The 20,365-nt window shown below is 35.5% G+C and overlaps 1 protein-coding gene across 4 annotated transcripts in view; it reads right to left on the bottom strand.

The window, feature by feature from the left end:
- The window catches only part of COL11A1 (collagen type XI alpha 1 chain), a 139,770-nt gene that overhangs the window by 88,120 nt on the left and 31,285 nt on the right, over positions 1–20,365 (bottom strand). For 2 of the 4 annotated variants that reach the window (XM_080602390.1, XM_080602392.1), the window contains exons 5-9: positions 18,899–19,027; positions 5,169–5,315; positions 4,890–4,985; positions 2,298–2,543; positions 605–667 (exon numbers count right to left, since the gene is read on the bottom strand). In XM_080602390.1, the coding sequence (XP_080458516.1) occupies positions 605–667; positions 2,298–2,543; positions 4,890–4,985; positions 5,169–5,315; positions 18,899–19,027 (681 nt within the window). Of the gene's footprint in view, positions 1–604; positions 668–2,297; positions 2,544–4,889; positions 4,986–5,168; positions 5,316–5,580; positions 5,698–18,898; positions 19,028–20,365 lie in introns of all 4 variants that reach the window. The other 2 variants (XM_080602393.1, XM_080602391.1) reach the window with 2 other exon arrangements.

The raw sequence follows: 20,365 nt of genomic DNA, 5'->3' as shown, positions 1-20,365 counted from the left end.
TTTTAAGTGCAGATGCTAGTCTGAATTTCACGTCACAGTAATAATACACAGGAATATGATTCCCATTTGTACCTGGCTTTCCATAGGAAAGAAGACTGGACGAGCAAGCTGAAAGCTATCTGTAGTGAACTCCAACAGTGCTGGAGAGCGGTGGTGGATACCTCTTCAGTATTATGGATGTAAAGTAACTGTATCTTGCACGAGCATGGGTTAAACATACAACAATTTATTTAGCTTCTCAGGGGGACTTTCCTGCCCATACTGAAACCTGTAGTTACCTGTGCTGGAAGTTGGAAGCTCTCTCTGTCCAAGCTGCAGTTACTATCTAGCCTGAAGACCACATTTATGCATTGTCCTCTCCACAAGAAGATTCTCTTTGTTTTATGGGACCTGTGGTTAGTCTTTTGTGCAACAGAAGGGGAAGGATGAACAGGCTACTGTCTGTTTCCACCTTTACACAGTCCACACTGCAGGTGATTGTTTCAGCTATCATGGATAAGATTACTGTCATCGTGTCATTAATGACTTAGTTCGAAAATGATTTCTCAACAGTCTACACATGTGAGTGAGTTTTTCTTTAGCACTGTATAGCATCTGTACTTACAGGTTCAATCACAGCTGGTTCTCCCTTTTGGCCTTTTTCTCCATAAGCCCCGTGTCCAGTCACCTGACCAGTAAAAACAGCCCCCCAAAAAAAAAATTAATAGAAGGCCTAATGACCTGGTACAATAAAAAATTGCAGCAACCTGTAACTGAAAGCTAAAGCTGGAACTGATCTATACTGTGAAAAATACATCACAGGTACAAGCTATACCAATCAAAAAAAATTGATGTAAAAAAGGACATTAAGTATGTTTTTTTAAAAAATGCCCTTTTCTTGAAAGTTCCAAGGTACTGAGTACTTTTCATCTTGTCTTTTGCATCAAAGTTAGAACTGAACTTGTTTTAAATGCATTTGCATGTAAAAGGAAAATGATATGATATTTCTGGTTCAGCAGATGAGAGCTGTAATAAAGCTGGCACAGGTTAGAGCCTCAGTTCTAATTCTAGCTTCCTGGCTCCTTCAGTTTTGGAGCAAGGCATTTAGAGGTGAAATTTACACCAGGGGATAGAGTCTACACAGCCATTTGCTTAATGCAGGCACAAATGGTGCCTGATGGGCTCTTTGCTAATGCAGATAATCTGACCTTTTCTGTGTCATTCTGACAGTGTCCCCAACTGTGCTAGACGGAGAAAAGTAAGCTTGTATCTCATTGCACAGATAAGGATCATTAAAAAATACAATGACCCCAACAGGGCTTATAAAGGAGTGATAAATGAAATACAGAAGTATGGGTTTCAAGGTTGGCAGAGAAAAGCAATCTCACAGCATTTGCTTTTATTTGTTGGAGCCTTTGTAAACTAAAATTTCAAGTTTGTGAGGAGAAAATAAAGATAAGACTGAGCAAATACTGAAAAGAAAACTCCTTTCCTACTATACTCAGGGCCTTCTCAATTAAAAATCCAAATGGGAATTAATTCTGCTTCCAGTCTTAGTCACACTGGTTTTCTTTGCAGCTTCTACAGTCCGATAAACTGGTAAATGAAGATCTTGGCACAACTAAGGGAAAATTAAAGCCTTTCTGTGAAGCCTGTGATTAAGTCAGAGGGAAAGAGAGAGCTATAAAACATAGAAAAAACAGCATGATTCACAGGATCCACCATGTCATTCTATCTTTCTTTAAGTATACTGAGCTGCTAAATCACTCCTGCAAGGTCATAAAACTGTCACCATTGACGAAGCTTATTTTCACGAATGAGTTCACACCTTCACCTTCCCAATCATTAGTTTTATCATTGGAAGGTTGCAGAGGCAAAAACATTCTAGGCACTTAAACACATTTCAACTTCTTAAGGTAATCATACAACAACATTGACATTTTTTTTACAGTTTTTGCTCCTGTTTTAGAAATCACATCCTTTCCAGCTTTAGCTCTAGTTTAGAAAAATTTAAAAACCTGTGTTCATTTTATCATTTACTCTTGGAATTACATCTCTCCTCTTGTCTTTCCCTCCTATCTTCAATCCTCCCTTACTCCCTTCACCAGAAGTTACAAAAAATGCATTTAATAAAAACAAAATGTACAGGATTACTAAAAGAACATAATGGGCTTGATTCAAAGTCTATCAAAAATAGTGTGAATACACCTCATATGTGCAAGGAGCTCTGCGTCAGGCTCTTTACAATTCCGAGACTATATAACTATAAAAGAATTGCTAAATTAAATTAATCTGCATTATGCTTTCAATCAACTTACGCTTGTTTCTGTGATATCAGTCTCTGCAGGAACACCTGGACCAAACTCCTCATTAGTGGAATCAGTTGGTTTCTCTTCATATTCTTTATATTCATAAAAATCATATTCGCCTAAATCTCCATCTACCAGAAGATCAGATTCACTGAGGTCTACTCCTCTGCTTCCATATTCAGTTTCCTCAGCTTTTTTATCATAATCCTCTCCAGTTATGTATTCTTCAGCAAATACTTCTTCAACAGGATTTTGCTATTCATATCAGTAGCAAAGATTTGGGAATAGGAGGAATATGTGAGTTAATGTTAGTAAAGCAATATAAGCATATGCTGAACCACCATGATGACTTGTCAAAAAGAAGAAAGAACAGTAGAACTACAGCATATTGTCTTTTAATTAGAGTCTCAAAGAATGATGTCCATCCTTTCAGAATAATTAAAAGATTTTTGTACGTGTAGTACAAAGAAGTAATGCTTTCATACACTTTCTTTTTTTTTTTTTTAAATCTCCAAAGACTTTTAATTCAATGTACCCAGTACACTATGTGTACTGCTTGCTTAATGTTACTTTAGTGTCAAATATAGCTGTGTCCCTGCTTGGTTTCACACTTACAGGTATTCAGGAATGAACATATACACAGCAGCGAATGAATTCAGAGCTAACGTATACGCCACAATAAGTAGTGAATCAATTTGGACCTGTTTGCAATAACAATGTGCAGGAAGTGCAAGCATCACTTTTGTTAAGCCGAGCCACCTTCACTATCTTGTGTCTACAAATCCTGATGCCAAGCTAAATGTTTCAACTCCTTTTCCTCATGATTTTACAGTTTATTTGTCACTCAGAAAGTCTTGACTCATGTCTATCATGGCAATTTATTTGTATTTTTAGCTTAGTCAAATTCCAACTGCAAAACCCAGATTAATCTTAACATTTTTGAAAGCTCAGTATTGCTTGCATCTTTCACCTTCAATTACGCAAAATGTTAAACCAAGCAATCAACTTACAGGCACCAAAGCTGGTTGAAAGAATGCTATATCTGAGATGTACAAAACCATTTTGGGGGAAAAAAACAAAAACAAAAAAAAAAAAGAAAAAAAGAATTGTTTTATTCTGTTACAAAGATCTCTTGAAAGGATTGTTTTGAAATGAATCAAAGCTAAGATATTGCTAATATGAGATAGTTATTCTAGAGATGAACTAATGTCATCTTAAAAAAAATATATTAAAAAGCTAATCAACATCCAGCATCATTAAAAATATATTGCTCAAATTATGACGTCGACATATATTGCAGTTAAAATAAAAGACCGATTCTGATTTAACAGTTGCCTAATTCCATTAGCTCCAGGACTAGGACTTCTGTCTCACAGCTAGAGTAAATGCAGATCTGAGCCAATTCTCAAACAATTCTCAACCAGATTTTGCCTCTAAGGAAAAGTATAGAATTTAGTAATTTGGATCTATCTCATTACAATTGGACTATTGTATAATTAGCCTGCCCAAGAATCAGAATGATTTAAAAATGCCTCTACACATCACCAACTTCTGAGAGGTAAACATGAGATTTAACACAAGAACAGTTGACACTAGAACAAGTAAAATATCATTTTCACCTTCCAAGATGCATAGGAGGAAAGCAAAAAAACAAATTGGGATCCTTTTCCTCTCTTTCATTATGCTCTCTAAATCAAATGATGTATTGAACAATTATTGCTTTCAAATTCAAAACATAAAGCTAAAATGCTTTTGAATTTCAGGACTTTTTTTTATGTTTGGGGGTCAGTTTTGTACATCTTATAAACAATGTATTTTCATTTTGCAAAAAATACGCAAAAGAAAAATGAAAAAAAAATCCTATAATCAGCCATCATTTTTCTAAAACTAGCATTTATTAATATGCAAACATATTAATCAACACTGGCTTTAGGTGTACTAATATTAACAAAATGATGTTGATGTTTGTGGCTTTCTAAAAATATGGTTTCTAAAATAAATCAAAATAACCATCTTATCTTTTTGACAGTTCAAAATACAACATTTAATTTGAATAGTACCTCAGTGAGAATCAAATAATTTTGTTTTATTATATGGAGAACTGTTAAAAGGAAATATTGTCTTCCAACTCAATTTCAGTATACTGCTATGGTTGCAGTTATTTTTTGCTTTAGTTAGGCTTGTTTTACGCTGTGTCTTAAGAGCAGCACGAAAAATTAGAGACCTCACTTCATCTTAGAGCAGGAGGACTATGTTTAGTATTTAACCTAGTTTATACTATACATAGCCTCATTCACATTCACACTGAATGCAACAAACCCTGTATTCCTACAGCATGCATCACTGAATGATTCCCAGAATCATCAACTTGACAGTCTAAAGAATCAGCAGATCTCTACAGAATCAAGGGGAGTTTTGCCCAGGAAAATACTAGGTTCCATATTGGCTGAGAAAGCATAAAATCTTATTAATCGCTGTTATAGGTGCATATATCTTCACAGACTAATATTTATCCTTTAACAACGTGTTTGTGCTGTATTAATCATTTACACCTGATAGGCAAGTATATTTGCCTATAATTTTCTCAAACATCCTTATTACCTCATTTGCTTCAGTAGTTCTGGAGGGAGCTTCTGTCTGAGACCCGTAGTCATTTTCGGTTATGCTATACTCTTGAAATTCATCAACAATGTTTGCCTAGTATTAAAGAAAAAGTACATTATTAAAAGAAACGTAGGAAAAAAATCAAGAAGTATCACTTTTATTGAGGTTATGTTATTAGCCAGACATTTTATCTGGTTAACTGTATTTTTTCTCATTATCAGAGATCTTCCAGTCTTGGCCTGGGAAAGATCTTGATTATTTCTTTGCTACCTTTACCCCTAGTTTGTCTTTTGTTGCTGCTTGATAACTTTTCTTCTTCTTGGTTGCATAGTTTTCAGATTTTTTTGTTGTGGCCTTTTGGGGTTTGTCCTTTGAGCTAGCGGCCACTGTCCTCTTCTTCTTTTTGACCATGGCTTTCTTTTTCTGCAAATGTTATGGAAGATGGAATGGCAAAACATAAATAAAATGAAAGGAAAATGGAGAAAGTATGAATGAAGGAAGGGTAAGTGAACATGAGATGAATGCTGTCGGCTGTGATGCCTTCCATCCCTAAGTGAAAGCAAGTGTTACAGAGTAAAGAAATGAGTGAAAGGAAAACATTAAGCTTATATACGGAAGACACAAATTGACAAACCACATGGTAGGGGACAGCTGGACACCACACAACAAACAGATCAGATTTTGTTACCTCTGTTTGTGCTACTGTCTCTTCAAAAAGTGGGGGTCCCTCTGTTACAGAGTCAGTTTCTTTATAATCTGCATCCCCATACTCATAGTCATATTCGATAAAATCTTCTGGCGTGTACTACATAGCAAATGGAAAAATATCAGGCATTCCCATGTTAGTGGTAGCAAACTAGATTAGCAATACCGGAAAGCATCTTAACCTTTACCTAGAAGTAAAGCTTAAGGTAATTAAAGTAGCATGAACAATTCAATATAGTTGGGGGGAAAAATACAATTCCATATTTCTTTCAAAGCACAATAGAAAAATAATAAAAAAGCAAGTAGTAGTGCAAGGAAAAAAAATTAAAAATCCTCTTTTATTGGACTGCATAGAAGAATCAGCTATAGTTTGGATTATTAGGAGCTCCAACTGACCTTTGAGAAATAATATATTTATTTAATCTTTTAAGCACAAATAATGTGTCTTTACCTATATTCTTTACCTATATTCTGACGTGAATAGGGCAAAGAATTTCAGATTCAGGGAAGAGGCCACAACTCAGAAATAACCATGGCTATCCTTGTGTTTGTTGGAGAGTTCCCCAAACCAGGGCAGCTCCATTATAAACACTGCCTGAGCCAATATTTTACTGATACAATTTCATTTAAAGGTCACATCCTCAGCTGCCATAAATCACTCCATAGCTCATATATCTAAAATAACTAGTATCAGATGAAGATTTGCCCACAAAACTTTTACAAGAGAAAATATGCTAAAAATTGGCTTGTGTAATGTTATGAACGCAAGCTAGGGCCAGGAACTCCTGAGCTATAATCTTGGCTCTGCCATGAAGATACTGGTCTAGCTAAGGTGTACCAGGTGCTACTCAAAGGGCATCTTTAAACTTTCTTAACACGTCCATCACGCTTGAAGATACAGGGACTGATTTGTCTTGTAAATAAAAACAGTGTCATGGCTGCTACCAATTTTCTTTATGTACCCAGAAAGCCAAAGGAAGGTGGAATTGTGTCCAGGATCTCACCAACTTAATGCTTTCCCTTGTTTAGAATCCTACAAGTATTCTAATGTGGACCATGAAAGCTAGCCACTTCTAGCTTTCAATCTCCTCTCTCCTGCTATAAATCAGCATCATTGTCTGTACAATGAAGACAGTATCTATTTCTTCCATTAGATTGCCGAGAGGATTACACTTCTAAAAAGACTGTGATGATTTATGGAAGTCATAAATACCATCACCTTTAAGAGAGACTGACATTTTAGAAGAAATTATAAAGAGGATTAAAACAAATGTCCATATTCCAGAATACATTCTATCATGTGACCAAATGACTGGCTTAACTGATTTCCCTGGCAAAGGCCTTTGATACAATTCTTGCACTTATACTTGAATACATATTGAACAGAAAATATGGAGAAGTTGATCTCCTCAGGAAGTACGGTAATAACATCGAAAGTCCTTAAACATGTAGAAGTCCCTTTAAACAGGTTTCTGCTACTTCACTCCTGTGACTCCTCATAGTATTAGTATTGGTTTTTTTTCCTTACATATATTTCTTGTATTTACACTCAGCTTTTCTTAAGAAGACAGGTTTGTTTTTTTTTGGTTTTGTTTTGTTTTAAAGTTAGATGATTCTTATTTGATTGTCCTCTTGATTATTCTACACCTGCACACATGTAGTTTAATCATGAGATTTGCTAAATATATAGAAAGAATGTTAAATACTTTTGGTAGTTGTCCAAAACTATATCACATATTGATATGAGAACTACAAACTATATTTAAATAATAAAGCATGACTATTTTAAGTGGAGAATATCCTCTCTCTGTAAAGTACATTGGCATTTTATATCTACCTATTATATAATTTAAACAATGCTTTGATTTCATCAGCAGTATCATTGGCATTACAGAAATAAATTGATCCTATTTATACTTTTCAAAAGCAGCAGCATTTTAAACTTACACCTGGTAAATAATATGTGATTGTTCTCTCCTTATTCAGTAAGCTAAGACTCCATCTTAAGAGCAGTGAAGTCAATGAATCATTTTGACTAGTGAATGATATTAACCAAAGGCCTCATGGGCAGTGATACAAGATCAGTATCTTGGATCAGTGATGATACAAGATCTGAATGTGTAAATGTATAACAATGTGCAAATGTATAAAGACATATTTTCTGACTTGTGCAGTTCTGGAAATGCAACTCAGTACAGCTTGTTTCTAATGAAGTATTCCAATGACATCCAGAAAATAAAACATAGTGACAAGTTTCTTGGAGATCATAAGTGGCAAGAGAAAGTAAGTAAGGAAATAAACCCATGAATAAAAATAGGCTTTTTGAAATAGTTACGGAATAGCATTGAAACTGATGTATTTGTTTGGAAATAATTAAAAAAGTGTGAAAATGCATAAAACCTGCTTTCCTTCCGTCAAGAAGGCTATGCAAACTAGGTTGATCTACAAGAGATAAAACAGTCTTTAGTGGAATATAACTCTCCAAATTCAGTCATTCTGGCCTACTAGTGAAAACCCTTTACATACTTTTAAATGCTTCCTTAGTGAAACAACATGAATCAAACACTTTCCTATGTGATTTTTATTCGTACCAAAACAATAGACAATACCTGTATTAAATATTATCCAATATCTTAACGGGCAACTGGAGGAAGATTTTGGAGTGCATGACTGTTTCAGTAGCAAGAATAAAATTTAAATATGCTGATTGGGCTTTGTTTTACTAACTGCTGGAAACATAGATTCCTTTTTAGTAAGCATTGTTGAACTATTCTGAAACCAGAAGCAGTCATTCGAATATTTATTTTGAACAATTAGCAATTCAAATATAACTCTGTGTTGCGCAGTATTATAACTGATTTTCAAATCTCAGTAGTATTGCTTCGCTCAAGGTAAGCTGAATGGCTGTGCTGAAATGTGCCAACTAAGCAGCTATTAAAATTACAATGGTGAGTTACAAAAAGTTCTTCAGAGGCCATAAACTAAACAGAAATGTTGACTGGAAAAAAAAAAAAAAAGGAAAAATATCTGTGCCAAATATGTTAGTATTAAAAAAGAAAGTGGTGACTAAATTGATATTTATGCTATGATCTGCCAGAGGCATAGTTTGGAAAGCCAGACATTTATGAATGAGAGCTAGAAAATGCTCATACTAAAGCATGAATATGTGGAGAGATCTATTGCATCATGCATAATCACATAGAAAATATTTTACTTTGAAGGACTGTGCTTTACTCATTTCTATTAATGAAAATGAAACTTTTGTGATATATGAAAAATACTATCACAAATACAGTGGTACATCTGGGTTGCACCTCTATGCAGGCACACAGACAAAAAGAACAGGAATGGATGGGGAATGCCAGTTTCCATGCTGGAACCTGAGTACTGCCAAGTGAGTAAGATCTCCATGGACTTTTTTTCTTTTCTCTCTCTCTCTATTCAAAAAAAAAAAAAAAAAAAAAAAGGAACATAGTATTGGAGGGGTATTATGGAGAGATATGGTTGTACTGCTAATCAGAGAAAGTACATTTGAAAATGCAAGAGAAAGCATCTAGAATTAATGAATGTAAATGGAAAAGTATCCTCTGTGGTTTTCTATATTTAGTAAAGACTACTAACTCCAGCAAGAAATCAAAGCAGGGAATGAAAGCAAGTATAATAGAGATGAAAAGTGTCATGGAAGACAATATAGTTTTGTTAGCTATATAACAAAAGAAGTTACTACTGGCCAGGAATGCAGCTAGAGAATCAGAAACTGGAATACGACCTAAAGGGACATTCAGATTATGGAACATTCTGATAATCCTCATATGGGTTCAGGCATAACCAAGTGAAAAATATACCTACCACAGCTATGCAGGTATATTTTGATTGATTACTTCAATCCTGCTCGAGTTGAGCTGTCTATGACAGTTTACCTATACCCTAATACTGCTACATAACGGGATGGTTACAGAGAGTTCTGAGAAAACAGAGATGAGATTCACCAAGTGCTTATAGTAATAGCAAAATATATACAATTTTATAAACTTTTCCAGTGATTTCTCATGAATATCAAAAAGATTGGCTGCATGGCATTCGCATTTAGGTTAGGACCTCTAATTGGACAATAGCTGGAACTTGGGGAGGGATTTCAGCTAAGAGGCATCAGGTAACACATATTTCAAACATAATGCAATTTTCTGTTGTTTCTCTTTCTTCTGTTGTAAGACCACCAATAGTTACAGAACAGACGTTCTTGTAATGAATATTGCATATGACTGTTTTCTTACAAATGAAAGGAAGAATAAAGCCTGCTGTTTCTTGATGGGACAAAATCTTTCCACTATGACCTCATGCTTTCTTAAGCAGAGTGATTATATTACACTACCAGATCACCATGCTATTCCAATTAAAGAGATGAACTGTTTTCTTCATCAGATGAATTTTAGAAGCAGATCATCAGCGTGCAAGGCCTATTTCAACATTGGAATGGCTTAAATATTCGGAAGAGACTTATTTTGAAAATGGATTCTTCTGCTATCCATGCAGAAATTATGCTAAAATTCTGCTCCTCTGTTCCCAAGATGTTAAATTAGTTATTTTTACTTTGCCTTTTGAAATTACGAGGAACCAGCAATCTATATGCTAAATCAAAGTGTAATTAGCTCATTTTTTATTGCCTAAACACTATGCTAAATCATCTAGCTAACTAAAGATTACTTTGAAAGATTCTAGGCTAACTTTTTATAAAATGCAATAAAAGAAGGGATATCAAGCAAAATGAGAGCTTCAAAAAACTTTTATACTAATATAAAGAAATAAATAGTAGCAGATGTCAATCCAAGGGCAGAAGGAAACTTAAAAGATTTAAAAGAAAGACTTTTCTCTCACACGGTCTTAAAATTGTTCATAACAGTAATATAAACAAGGAGATAAAAGGAGATAAGAACAAAATCTTCAACATTCAAAGACAGCACCTGTCAAAATAAGTTGACACTTAAGGTTCTATATTATAGTAATTGATTAATGAAAAAGTCTACGTATCTATACAAAGAAAGACAGTGTTAGGAAGATCACTATTTTTAACGCCTGCTAAGTTAGCTAACTGCAGTTCTAAACATGATTGAAAATAAACATATTTTCCTATATCTTCCTGTTCTTCAGAAAACTAGTGGTTCTGATCAAACACCTGAAAGAACGGACACTAAATTAGCATGGTCTGAAAGGATGCCTGAAACCTTCAAGTTGGATGTATTTGGGGGCCATATGTATCTTTACCTAGTTAATTTCTTTAAAGGCAAACATTTCATATCTTCATGTAATCCGTTAGTTTGGGATAGATCCAAAATAAATGAAGGGGAGACCTTTTGGAGAGCAATTTCTTCAGCAAAAATCAGACAGTGTGATTTATGGGGTTGCAGAAGAATCTTCCAAGAGAAGATCTGAAAGCCTGATAACTGGGGCCATTGAAAATTAGACCTGATGACACTCTACAAAATGTAATATCCAACATCAAGGAAAATGAAGACTGACCTTGTCTTTCCCTGATCTAATTTCTGCAAGCTAGCCAAGCATATGTGATTGAATGGGAACTGAAATAAATATACTTCCATTTATAGTAGAAAGGGTTGTGAAAACAAGACAGCAGCCAGACTATTCATGAGGTATTTATAAGAGAAGCATAGGCACATAACTTCCTGAGGAAAAGTATTGCTGATATTTTTTTTAAATATAATTTCATCCCCATATTTGATTCTTAAAATCTAATTATATGTTCAGCATGAAACAAATGTAATGATTACTGAAATAACCTTAAGCCTCAGTATAAAAAAATAAATAAATCTCCAAGGAAAACAAACAAATAAAGAAACAGCAGAATAGAGCAAGAAGCTTAAATAAAAACAACACAGAAGATTCATTTCTCCCAAAGACACTTTCAGCCAAACTTGCCAGTATCTTCATAAACCATACAGTGTACCTGAATGGATAGTACCAGTAGCTCCATAGTAATTCATGCCAACATTTAACTCAGACATTCAATCAATATTGTTAACCATCAGATTTTGTTGTTGTAAAATTCTAAGATGGAAGGATAACAGCAGAGAACTCATTTCTTGCTAATTCTGTGCCTTACTTTGCTTTCTTTACATAAAAACCCTCCAAAATTTGCATGGTCAAATGACCGTCACATTGGACTGAAATAACGCTAATGCACTATTATGATTATATTCTAAAGTTTTCAGCCAGTTTGTTTGTGGTTTAATTATCCCTATCCAAAAGCTATTTCATTGTACAAAAAAATCTGAACTCCTTAGCTACTCTCTTTTGACAGAAGATAATAATATTCAACACTTAATGAATATATTTCAGGATATAATATGTTCCTCAAAAGATTTGGCAGCCTCATCCCTATTGTAAATCAAATACAATGACTTTGCTTGGAATTTCTGAGAACTGAGAGTTGTGCTCATCAAGTAATAATTTGGTTTGGTGCTTCCATTTGGAAGCTGTACCTTGCTGTACTGAAGTATGGCTATTTTCTACACTCAGATACCCTTTCTTTTTCCTCCAGAAGCACAGTTTTTCAAGTAACTACTAGGCAACACTTTTTGGTGTAGAGATAACAGCTGAAGTCATCACTCTGTACTTGACAAGTTATGGAGATTCATACCTAGCTATCTGCAAGCAAGCTATACACGTATTTCAGTTAAAGCGTGTCTTCAAAGTGGAAATAAATGATAATAAAGAAAAAAAAAAGAGTAAAGTGTGTGGATACAACTATTAATCTATTTATTATTACTCTAGCACTTTCATGTTTTCAAATTCCAAACTGAATGACACTTAGGTCTGATCAAACGACCAAAACACAGAGGAATAAAAGCATTCTGCAGGTGAAAGTCACCCGTGTGCATCTCTGTTCTAATGGCTGAGCCTAAACTGCCCACAGAAACCCCCACAGTCCTGGCAAACAGCCAAATTCAACAGATTTCTGCAGAGCCTATACACAAAAGGTAGTCAAAGCTTACCCAGTTAAATGGACCTTGTTTAGACACGTATCACAGCTACTTGGATCCAGAAAGGAACTGACGCAATTAAAATGGAATGGGAGATACAGCACCCAGCTCCAATGCACGGTCCAAGGAACTTGAAGTCCTTAGATCACTCCTACCTAACGCCCCCCCCCCCATAGGAAGGGAGAAGTGATGGGAGAGAAGGCAGGAGGTTGACCTTGGGCAGGTATGAGAATAGCCTAGGGATCAGAATAGCACAGCTGAGAAAGCCTGTGGAGCTGGGTGGAATTTAAGATATGCACTCCCTTTGTAGGCTGGCTAGGTCAATGTCTTTATTCACCAAGTTTGCTGTTTTTGTGAATCCCATTGTGAAATGCTTGATTCTTCTTCAACTTGATTTAGGATGACCTCAGCACTTAATTTAGGGATGAAGGGAACCCGCAAGTAAAAAGTAGGAATTGAAATGTTCTCTGCTGCATGACCCAAATTGCATTTTGAATCTGACCCTAATGTGAAAAGAATATGTAAAAAGAAAAACTCAGTACAGCATTTGAGATCATCAGTAAGGTCACTCTGATTCTAAATTAGTGTTCGATAAATCTACATATGAAAGCAGAGTCAATGTTTTAAGCTAATCCATTTGAGACAAACCCAATTTTTTTCAAATGCAACTATTATTAGGGCTACAAAGCTGGTGCAGAGCCTGGAACACAAGTCTTATGAGGAGCAGCTGAGGGCACTGGGGGTATTTAGTCTGGAGAAGAGGAGGCTCAGGGGAGACCTTATTGCTCTCTATAACTACCCGAAAGGAGGGTGTGGAGAGCTGGGGGTCAGCCTCTTCTCACAGCTAACTAGTGATATGACTAGAGGGAATGGCCTCAAGTTGTGCCAGGGAAGGCTCAGATTCAAAATTAGGAGACATTTCTTCTCAGAAAGAGTAGTCGGGCACTGGAATGGGTTGCCCACAGAGGCGGTGAAGTCATCAGCCCTGGGGGTGTACAAGGAAAGTTTGAACACGGTGCTTAGGGACATAGTCTAGCAGGTGATAGTGGTGGTAGGGTATGGCTGGATCAGATGATTTTGAAGGTCTTTTCCAACCTTAATTACAATATTATACTCCTGATCTTGCAATGATGTGAGCCTCAGGCTCATTTACTGTGACAATTAATTCTACAGAATATTCCATTATAATCCATAACTACCATATGTTCCATTATTTTCCTCCATTTTATGGTTGATAAATTATTTTTAGTCTAGATGAAATCTCATCCCTTGCCCCCCCCCACAGATGCATGATCAACTCTGTCAGCTGAACTGGGAGGATGGCATGGGCTGGAAATGAGTACAGAGAAGGAAAGAATGCATTTAAGCCAGCACTGCTAGTGAAAGAAATGCTCACAAAACCACATCCTTTGGTATTTTAAATTTTCTTCTACATTTGGTTGTTTGCTCCTTTGCAGAAGCAAGTACTGCCTAGAGCAATGTTAATTACACTCAGTTAAACACAGTATTTTTGTGGATCTTGCCTTTAAACCTACATCTTCTTAGCCAAAACTTTCTCTCCAGCTGTTAACTTTATTGGTGTAAAAATCATCCAGCTTTTTACAATAACTGCATTCTCAGGCTATGGACATGCCAGGAGATTATAGCGATATGTGATATCAAGCAAAATCCTATTTAGCTTCTTAGGTGCAACTCTACAAAAGTGATTTATTATTTCATGGACAAAAGCCAACCATTTCCATTGTGTTTCGTAGTCAATGCTGGAAACACACATTAACAATCTCTGCAATCACATAATTTGTCTCTTTCCTCTAAACCGCATATCAGTTTCTTGTTCTAGTCTGCAATAATTCAAAGGCCCAGAGATGTAAAGCCAGAAGGGACTATTAGATCATCTTGACTAACTCCTTTATACTTTCAGACTTCAATACTTCTTACAGTTACCCTGTAACTGAGCCAACCGAAATATAAATGACATTTCCTTAAACTTATCTTTCAAAAGGGCATCAATCTATCCTTGGTTTGAAGATACCTAGAGATACACCATATTGGTCATTTGTTCTCTCATTGCTAAAAAGTTTAGTCAATGCTTTCCTGTCTGAAATGATCAGACTTTCCTTCTCTTTATTTTCCCTCCATTTGTCTGCAGTCCATATTTTCTTCTTGTGAGGGTTCTTTGCATATGCTAACTGAGGAACCTGTCAAGTTTTTGTCATTACGTGGACAGGTCAATCGCATTGAATTTTCCAGTTCCCTAAATCACAACAATTCTGTAGCTTTTATCAGAATCATTTCCATTTTTGCAATATTTGTTTTAATGACTAAACACCAAGACCATCTGTGATGTTCCAGTAAAAGTTTTAATCAATGGCATAAAAGAAGTAACATTACAGCCGAGTAAGGCCGCCCAACCATTCTATGATTCTGTGATCTGTATTCTCATTCCTTTGTTTACAAACCAAGATGTGCTGCCCTTTTTTGCTACACTTTTGCTTTGAGTGCTCTTGTACAAACTGTTTCCCTACTTGAATATCCAGTCTTCTGAGGGTACTGTCCAACAACTGTTTTAAGGTTCTGCTGGCTTAAGCCAAAACTGACACTGAAAGCCACAATCCTTCCTAGTTTTTAGATTGGTGATCTCATTTCCCTCTGTCTATCAGAACAGTTTGTGTGAAAACATGGAAGATCAAACCAGGAAATCAGTCTAGCCAAACAGTAAAATCTTCATGTTGGCTTTCAGCATGATTAGGATTCCAGTCTGGTAGGTCATGTACCTCCAAAATTGCTTTCACTGGTAAAGCAGGAGATGAAGCCCATAGGTGGGGACAATCAGCAGCATGCGAAAGGTGCTTTTGTTGTCACATGTAAGCAGGCTGTATTGCACTGTGTGTTAAACAGTTCTCTAGATTTGCTCTACATTTCTTTGTTTTCTTCTATGTGTGTAACTTTGCCTTTAGTTGTATTATCATCACTGGTTACCACTTTGCAATATCAAGACTATGACAAATTTGAATAACGTCTTACTTTTATACTGTTAGCACATCTCCTAAGAAACTCCACTAAAAAGTTAATTCAGAGATGGCACTCTTCTTATAGCAGTTTCTGAAATAAGGCAGCCAGATTTGGATCTGTTTGTCAAGTACTTTATCCTTATCATACAATGGCATTTTTTTTTTTTTATTCAGACACTCCATGTTGAAAAATTAGAGGCTTTATGAAAGTCTAAGTCTACAAATTATATCATGTATCACTATCAAACTTTTAATAGACCACTTTAATTATATTATCTTTTAATACATTTTTGAATTAACCTTGCAATCAACAGTTCTAAAAAAAAAAAAATAAACAAATCAGCATTGCTCTCTTCTGTAATGCCTTCCAGTACTTAAATAAGACGTGCTTCATTTCTTATAGTCCACACAGAATCATAGCATGGTTTGGGTTGGAAGGAACCTTAAAGGTCATCTGATTCCAACCCCCCTGCCATGGGCAGGGACACCTCCCACCACACCAGGTTGCTCACAGCCCCATCCCACCTGGCCTCAAACAATTCCAGGGGTGGAGCATCCACAGCTTCTCTGGGCATCTCAAAAAATTATGAAGTAGCCTACATTAATAAGCTGCTTTATTACCCTTTAGAAGAAAATTATGTCATTTGGGGCAATTCAGTCTGTCAGTTAACCTATTTTACACTCAACACACCTCAAGTATCGCTTATGTGATTACTTCAGATGACTATTACACGTGTCAAAAGATTCATTGACTTCGTTGACAATATTCATACATACTTATGTTATAAACTCACAGATAGCAAAAGAAAATTGTGTCTTCAGTTCAGAAAGCAAAGGGATTGAACCACCGCTCAGAACAATAAATGGAAACAAATAGAAATGGTGGTTCACCACTTTTTTTAAAAAAAAAAACTTTTTATTTTTTTTAAACTGACTTAAATATGTTACATTACAAATTAAGACCTTTTATTTTTTTCCTCTTTTTATTTTTTTTATTTTTTTTTTTCTGAAGGTCCCCCAGAAACTGTGTGTTATCACAGGGAAAAAAAAACTGTAGAAAAATTAATTTAAAAACACGAACTCCAGGAGCATTTTTGCAATTGCTTTTGAATTTAATGGTAAGATATTTCCTGATTTCAGTGGCTCCTGCATTGGGCTATAGATGATGTCTGTTCAGGATGCTCAAGGAGAACTGTACCAATTGTTTTATTTTATGGTTCCCTTTCTCTGTTTGGTGCTCACAGACTGTTTTCAACAGACAGCCGATATGTAACTAGGCATTCAATATGATGTGCTCATAATATGTGAATAAACAGATTTTATAATTATATTAAGGCTTATTTTTCTTTTGATCTTCAAATGAGTGTTCTCTCTCAACTGATGCTAGTGTTAAACAGCTTCAATATATTTAAGCATAATATTTGACAGCAGGAGATTTAGCATCCATTATGGAGAGGAGGTAGTCCCTGCTCTATTTTATTCATGTTGTACATCCTTTGGAAACACTAAATTACAGTCTAATAATTCACCTGTATTCGTTGTTAATAATTGAGCACAATTTTTCATTCCTATTTAATCAAAGGAGTAGACTCTGAATCTACAGTCTGATCCCAACTGGTTTCTGTGAATTCCAAGCCTTCTTGCCCACATGTATTACACTGAAGAACAGGAACCATTATTGCCATCAGTAGTGGTCAAAGCAAACAAGTACCTACAATCTGTTTAAGACATATTAACATCTACTTAGGATTTGATGTGAGTTTGGATATGACAGCACATCCCACTTAGATAATATATTTTAAGTATTTAGATATATTCCTGTTCAAGGAAGATAATAAGGGATGATTTTAACAACCTTTCCCCAAAAAATCAGTTTATTAGACTGACTCCTCTTTGGTCTTATTTCAAAATAGCAAAGCACTAGCCTATTCAAACCTTCCAGGTCTTCACACAGGAAACAGAAAAAGGATCAGAGCCCCAAGACGCACAGCAGCAAAGTCCAGAAGAGTTCCACAGCAAAAATCTCAAATTACTTTGAAATTCAATGACGAGGAAAAAAAAATGATTTTGTTATCTTCTGTTTTCTTCCCATAAAACACCAACAATATGCTTTCAGCCTGATCTATTTTGGAATACAGTGCAAGGAGACGCATGGAGATCTACATAGCCAACCACACAGACAGAAGGTTTAAATAGCGCTCATGGACAGAAAAGACTTCATGTACCATAACGTAATGTGAAGGCCTCTGCCAATGTGTAATTGACACATCTTGAACTGCACCTCAAGTGCAATGAATGTGGGAGTCCCTTTAAACCGAGTTCTGGGCTGCGTGGACCTTAACAATTGATGACATAATTTTCAGTCAGATGGAATAAATATTAACAGCAAATAAATATATTTAGGAAAAGTTCTGTCTCAAAATTGGCTCAAAGCAGTCACCTGAGAACAATTCAACACGTTTTTAATGCTGATCTCTTGAGCAATCAGTAACAACAACCCATCAGATCGCACACAGTTAGCTGAGTGCATACCAACTGTCCAGAGCCAAGTTCAATTAAGACTAGCTACCTTTTGCAAAAGCTTTCCATTTCACAGTGGAAGTATGAGAACAATATTATTACAAGTATTTGGAATACTTCTGATATATGTATGACATAATGCATGAGAGGTCTAATCTAAGGGACTGTCTTGCCATTAGTAAATTACTTAGTTTATGGTTGTGAGACCTGTCTACAGTGACAAATAGTTTCTATGAATATTTTTCATTGCCTCAGAAAAAAAAAAAAAGGATTCTATTTCATCCCTGTTGACTGCTACCAGTGGAGCTGGCCAAAATAATTTTGTGTGTAAGTGCATTTGTGTACTGGTCACAGCTCATTAGAATACATGACATTTCTAGCAGAAATATTTCACAGTTCCAGAATACTCATATCACCCATATCTTTCAACTGTGGCATTTGAGGGTTTTCACTCATCACCAGTGAAATCCCAACAGTACACAGGGGGAACAAATAGGTACAACTTGGCAAATGTGTATTGCTATCTTCTTTAAAGAATTACAATTCAACTCTGTTGAACAAACTGGTTATTCAAATACGAATGTGGTAAGTTCCTTCAAACATTTGACATAAATGAGTGCATAGCAAAAACTAATGTACTCCTGCAACCTTGCTTCCTCATGTCTGGAACAATGCATGCCATTTAGCTGTAATTAAATGCTCCCTGGGTAACTTGTATCCAGCACAACCACTAATGTGCAATAAATCTTGTAATACATGACTGATTACTCACCTCATCAACTTGAGGATCTTGAGCCTGAGCAGCATTGGGCACTGGGGAATCACAGTCTGGGCTATAATGCTCACAATAGTCATATGCAGCTCTGGGGTCAGCTATAATCAACAACTGCTGGATCTCACCCTGCAGGAAAGCATATACAGGTTAAATTAAAAAAAATAAAAATAAATAAAAAACAAAGGTTGTCTACAGTTCATCAGAAGACTTTTCATTTAGAAAACAAAACTAGGTGCATAATACATTTATTAGATATTATATTAACATTTGTGTTTGTATGTAACTTATCTACTTAATTTTTTCAACTGTTCCGAATGACATCCTCATTATAGTTCACAGGACAAATGGACTAAGTGTAAAATTCTGGTTGAACATGCTGTCCGGCTTGGAAAGGAGAGGGTGGAAGGTGTAACTCCTGCTCCATCATTTTCATGCTGTTTGTTTACTTCTTCACTGGGAACCAGTCTAAATTCCTAAGATTTAATTCAGGGCACTTCCTACTAGCAGCATGCAGCTCAGCATGCAAGTGATCAACAGTATAATTCTGAGAGTTTCCATCACATCTGAACTCTAAAAAAAAAAAAGGGGGGGAAATAAAATAATAAAATAAAAAAGGCCGTACCAGACACACAGTTCTTGGAATAAAAAATAAAGAGGTAAGCACTGTGTAAATACACAATATATAGTTTGTTGAAAGAAAAAATTAACAGCTAACAAATGTTATTTTCATCTCTATACCCATATATCGTGTAAAAACAACATCACACTAAACAGACCCACTATTCTGGATAATAAAAATGGCTTTGCTGAGATCCCCTACAGTGGCCTTGTATGTTTTTTTATGTTTATCATTTTCCACAGAAAGCTGTCTGGTATTCAGTGTATTTCTTAACATAGTGGTACCATTTAAACAGCGTTAGGTGAATTCCTGCCAAGATTTCCACTATAAATTTCCTCATTCAGGAGCTTCAAATGCTGTCATAAAAATAAGGTTGTTGAAAATTGGCACATGTTCTAGGTCAAAACGCATTAACTTCAATCTCCCACTGTATTTCCCCATAAGGAAGGGGGTGTGTGTTAAGCTTTTATATACTTCTAATGTAATTTAATTTTCTTTTTAACAAGAAGAGGGTAAAGGAATAACTTTGTTAGTACACCTCTGCATGTTCTTTCCTTAAGGAGAAAATGTCATAACTGGTGGAAATGTAGAACTAGAAAAATTCAAAATTACCTCAGTATTTCCAAAATCACTTTAAACCTCTGAGAATAGCACCCTTTAACAAATTATCAAAACTGGAGAATATTTTAAAATAGGAAAGCGTAGTTTGGAATGCTCCTTCCTTTCAAAAAGAGAAATGACAGAAACAAGCAAAGAAAACTCTAATCAAAAAAAAAAAAAAATCAAAACTCTCCCCTATTTTCCTAGTTCTATAATATTTTACTATCTTACTTAACACAAAATAT

This window comes from Anser brachyrhynchus (genome assembly GCF_964034855.1).
Source record: "Anser brachyrhynchus genome assembly, chromosome: 8".
In the NCBI taxonomy this organism is placed as follows: Eukaryota; Metazoa; Chordata; class Aves; order Anseriformes; family Anatidae; genus Anser; species Anser brachyrhynchus.
The sequence above is the reverse complement of the archived record's forward strand: the minus strand, read 5'-3'. Positions and strand labels throughout refer to the sequence as shown.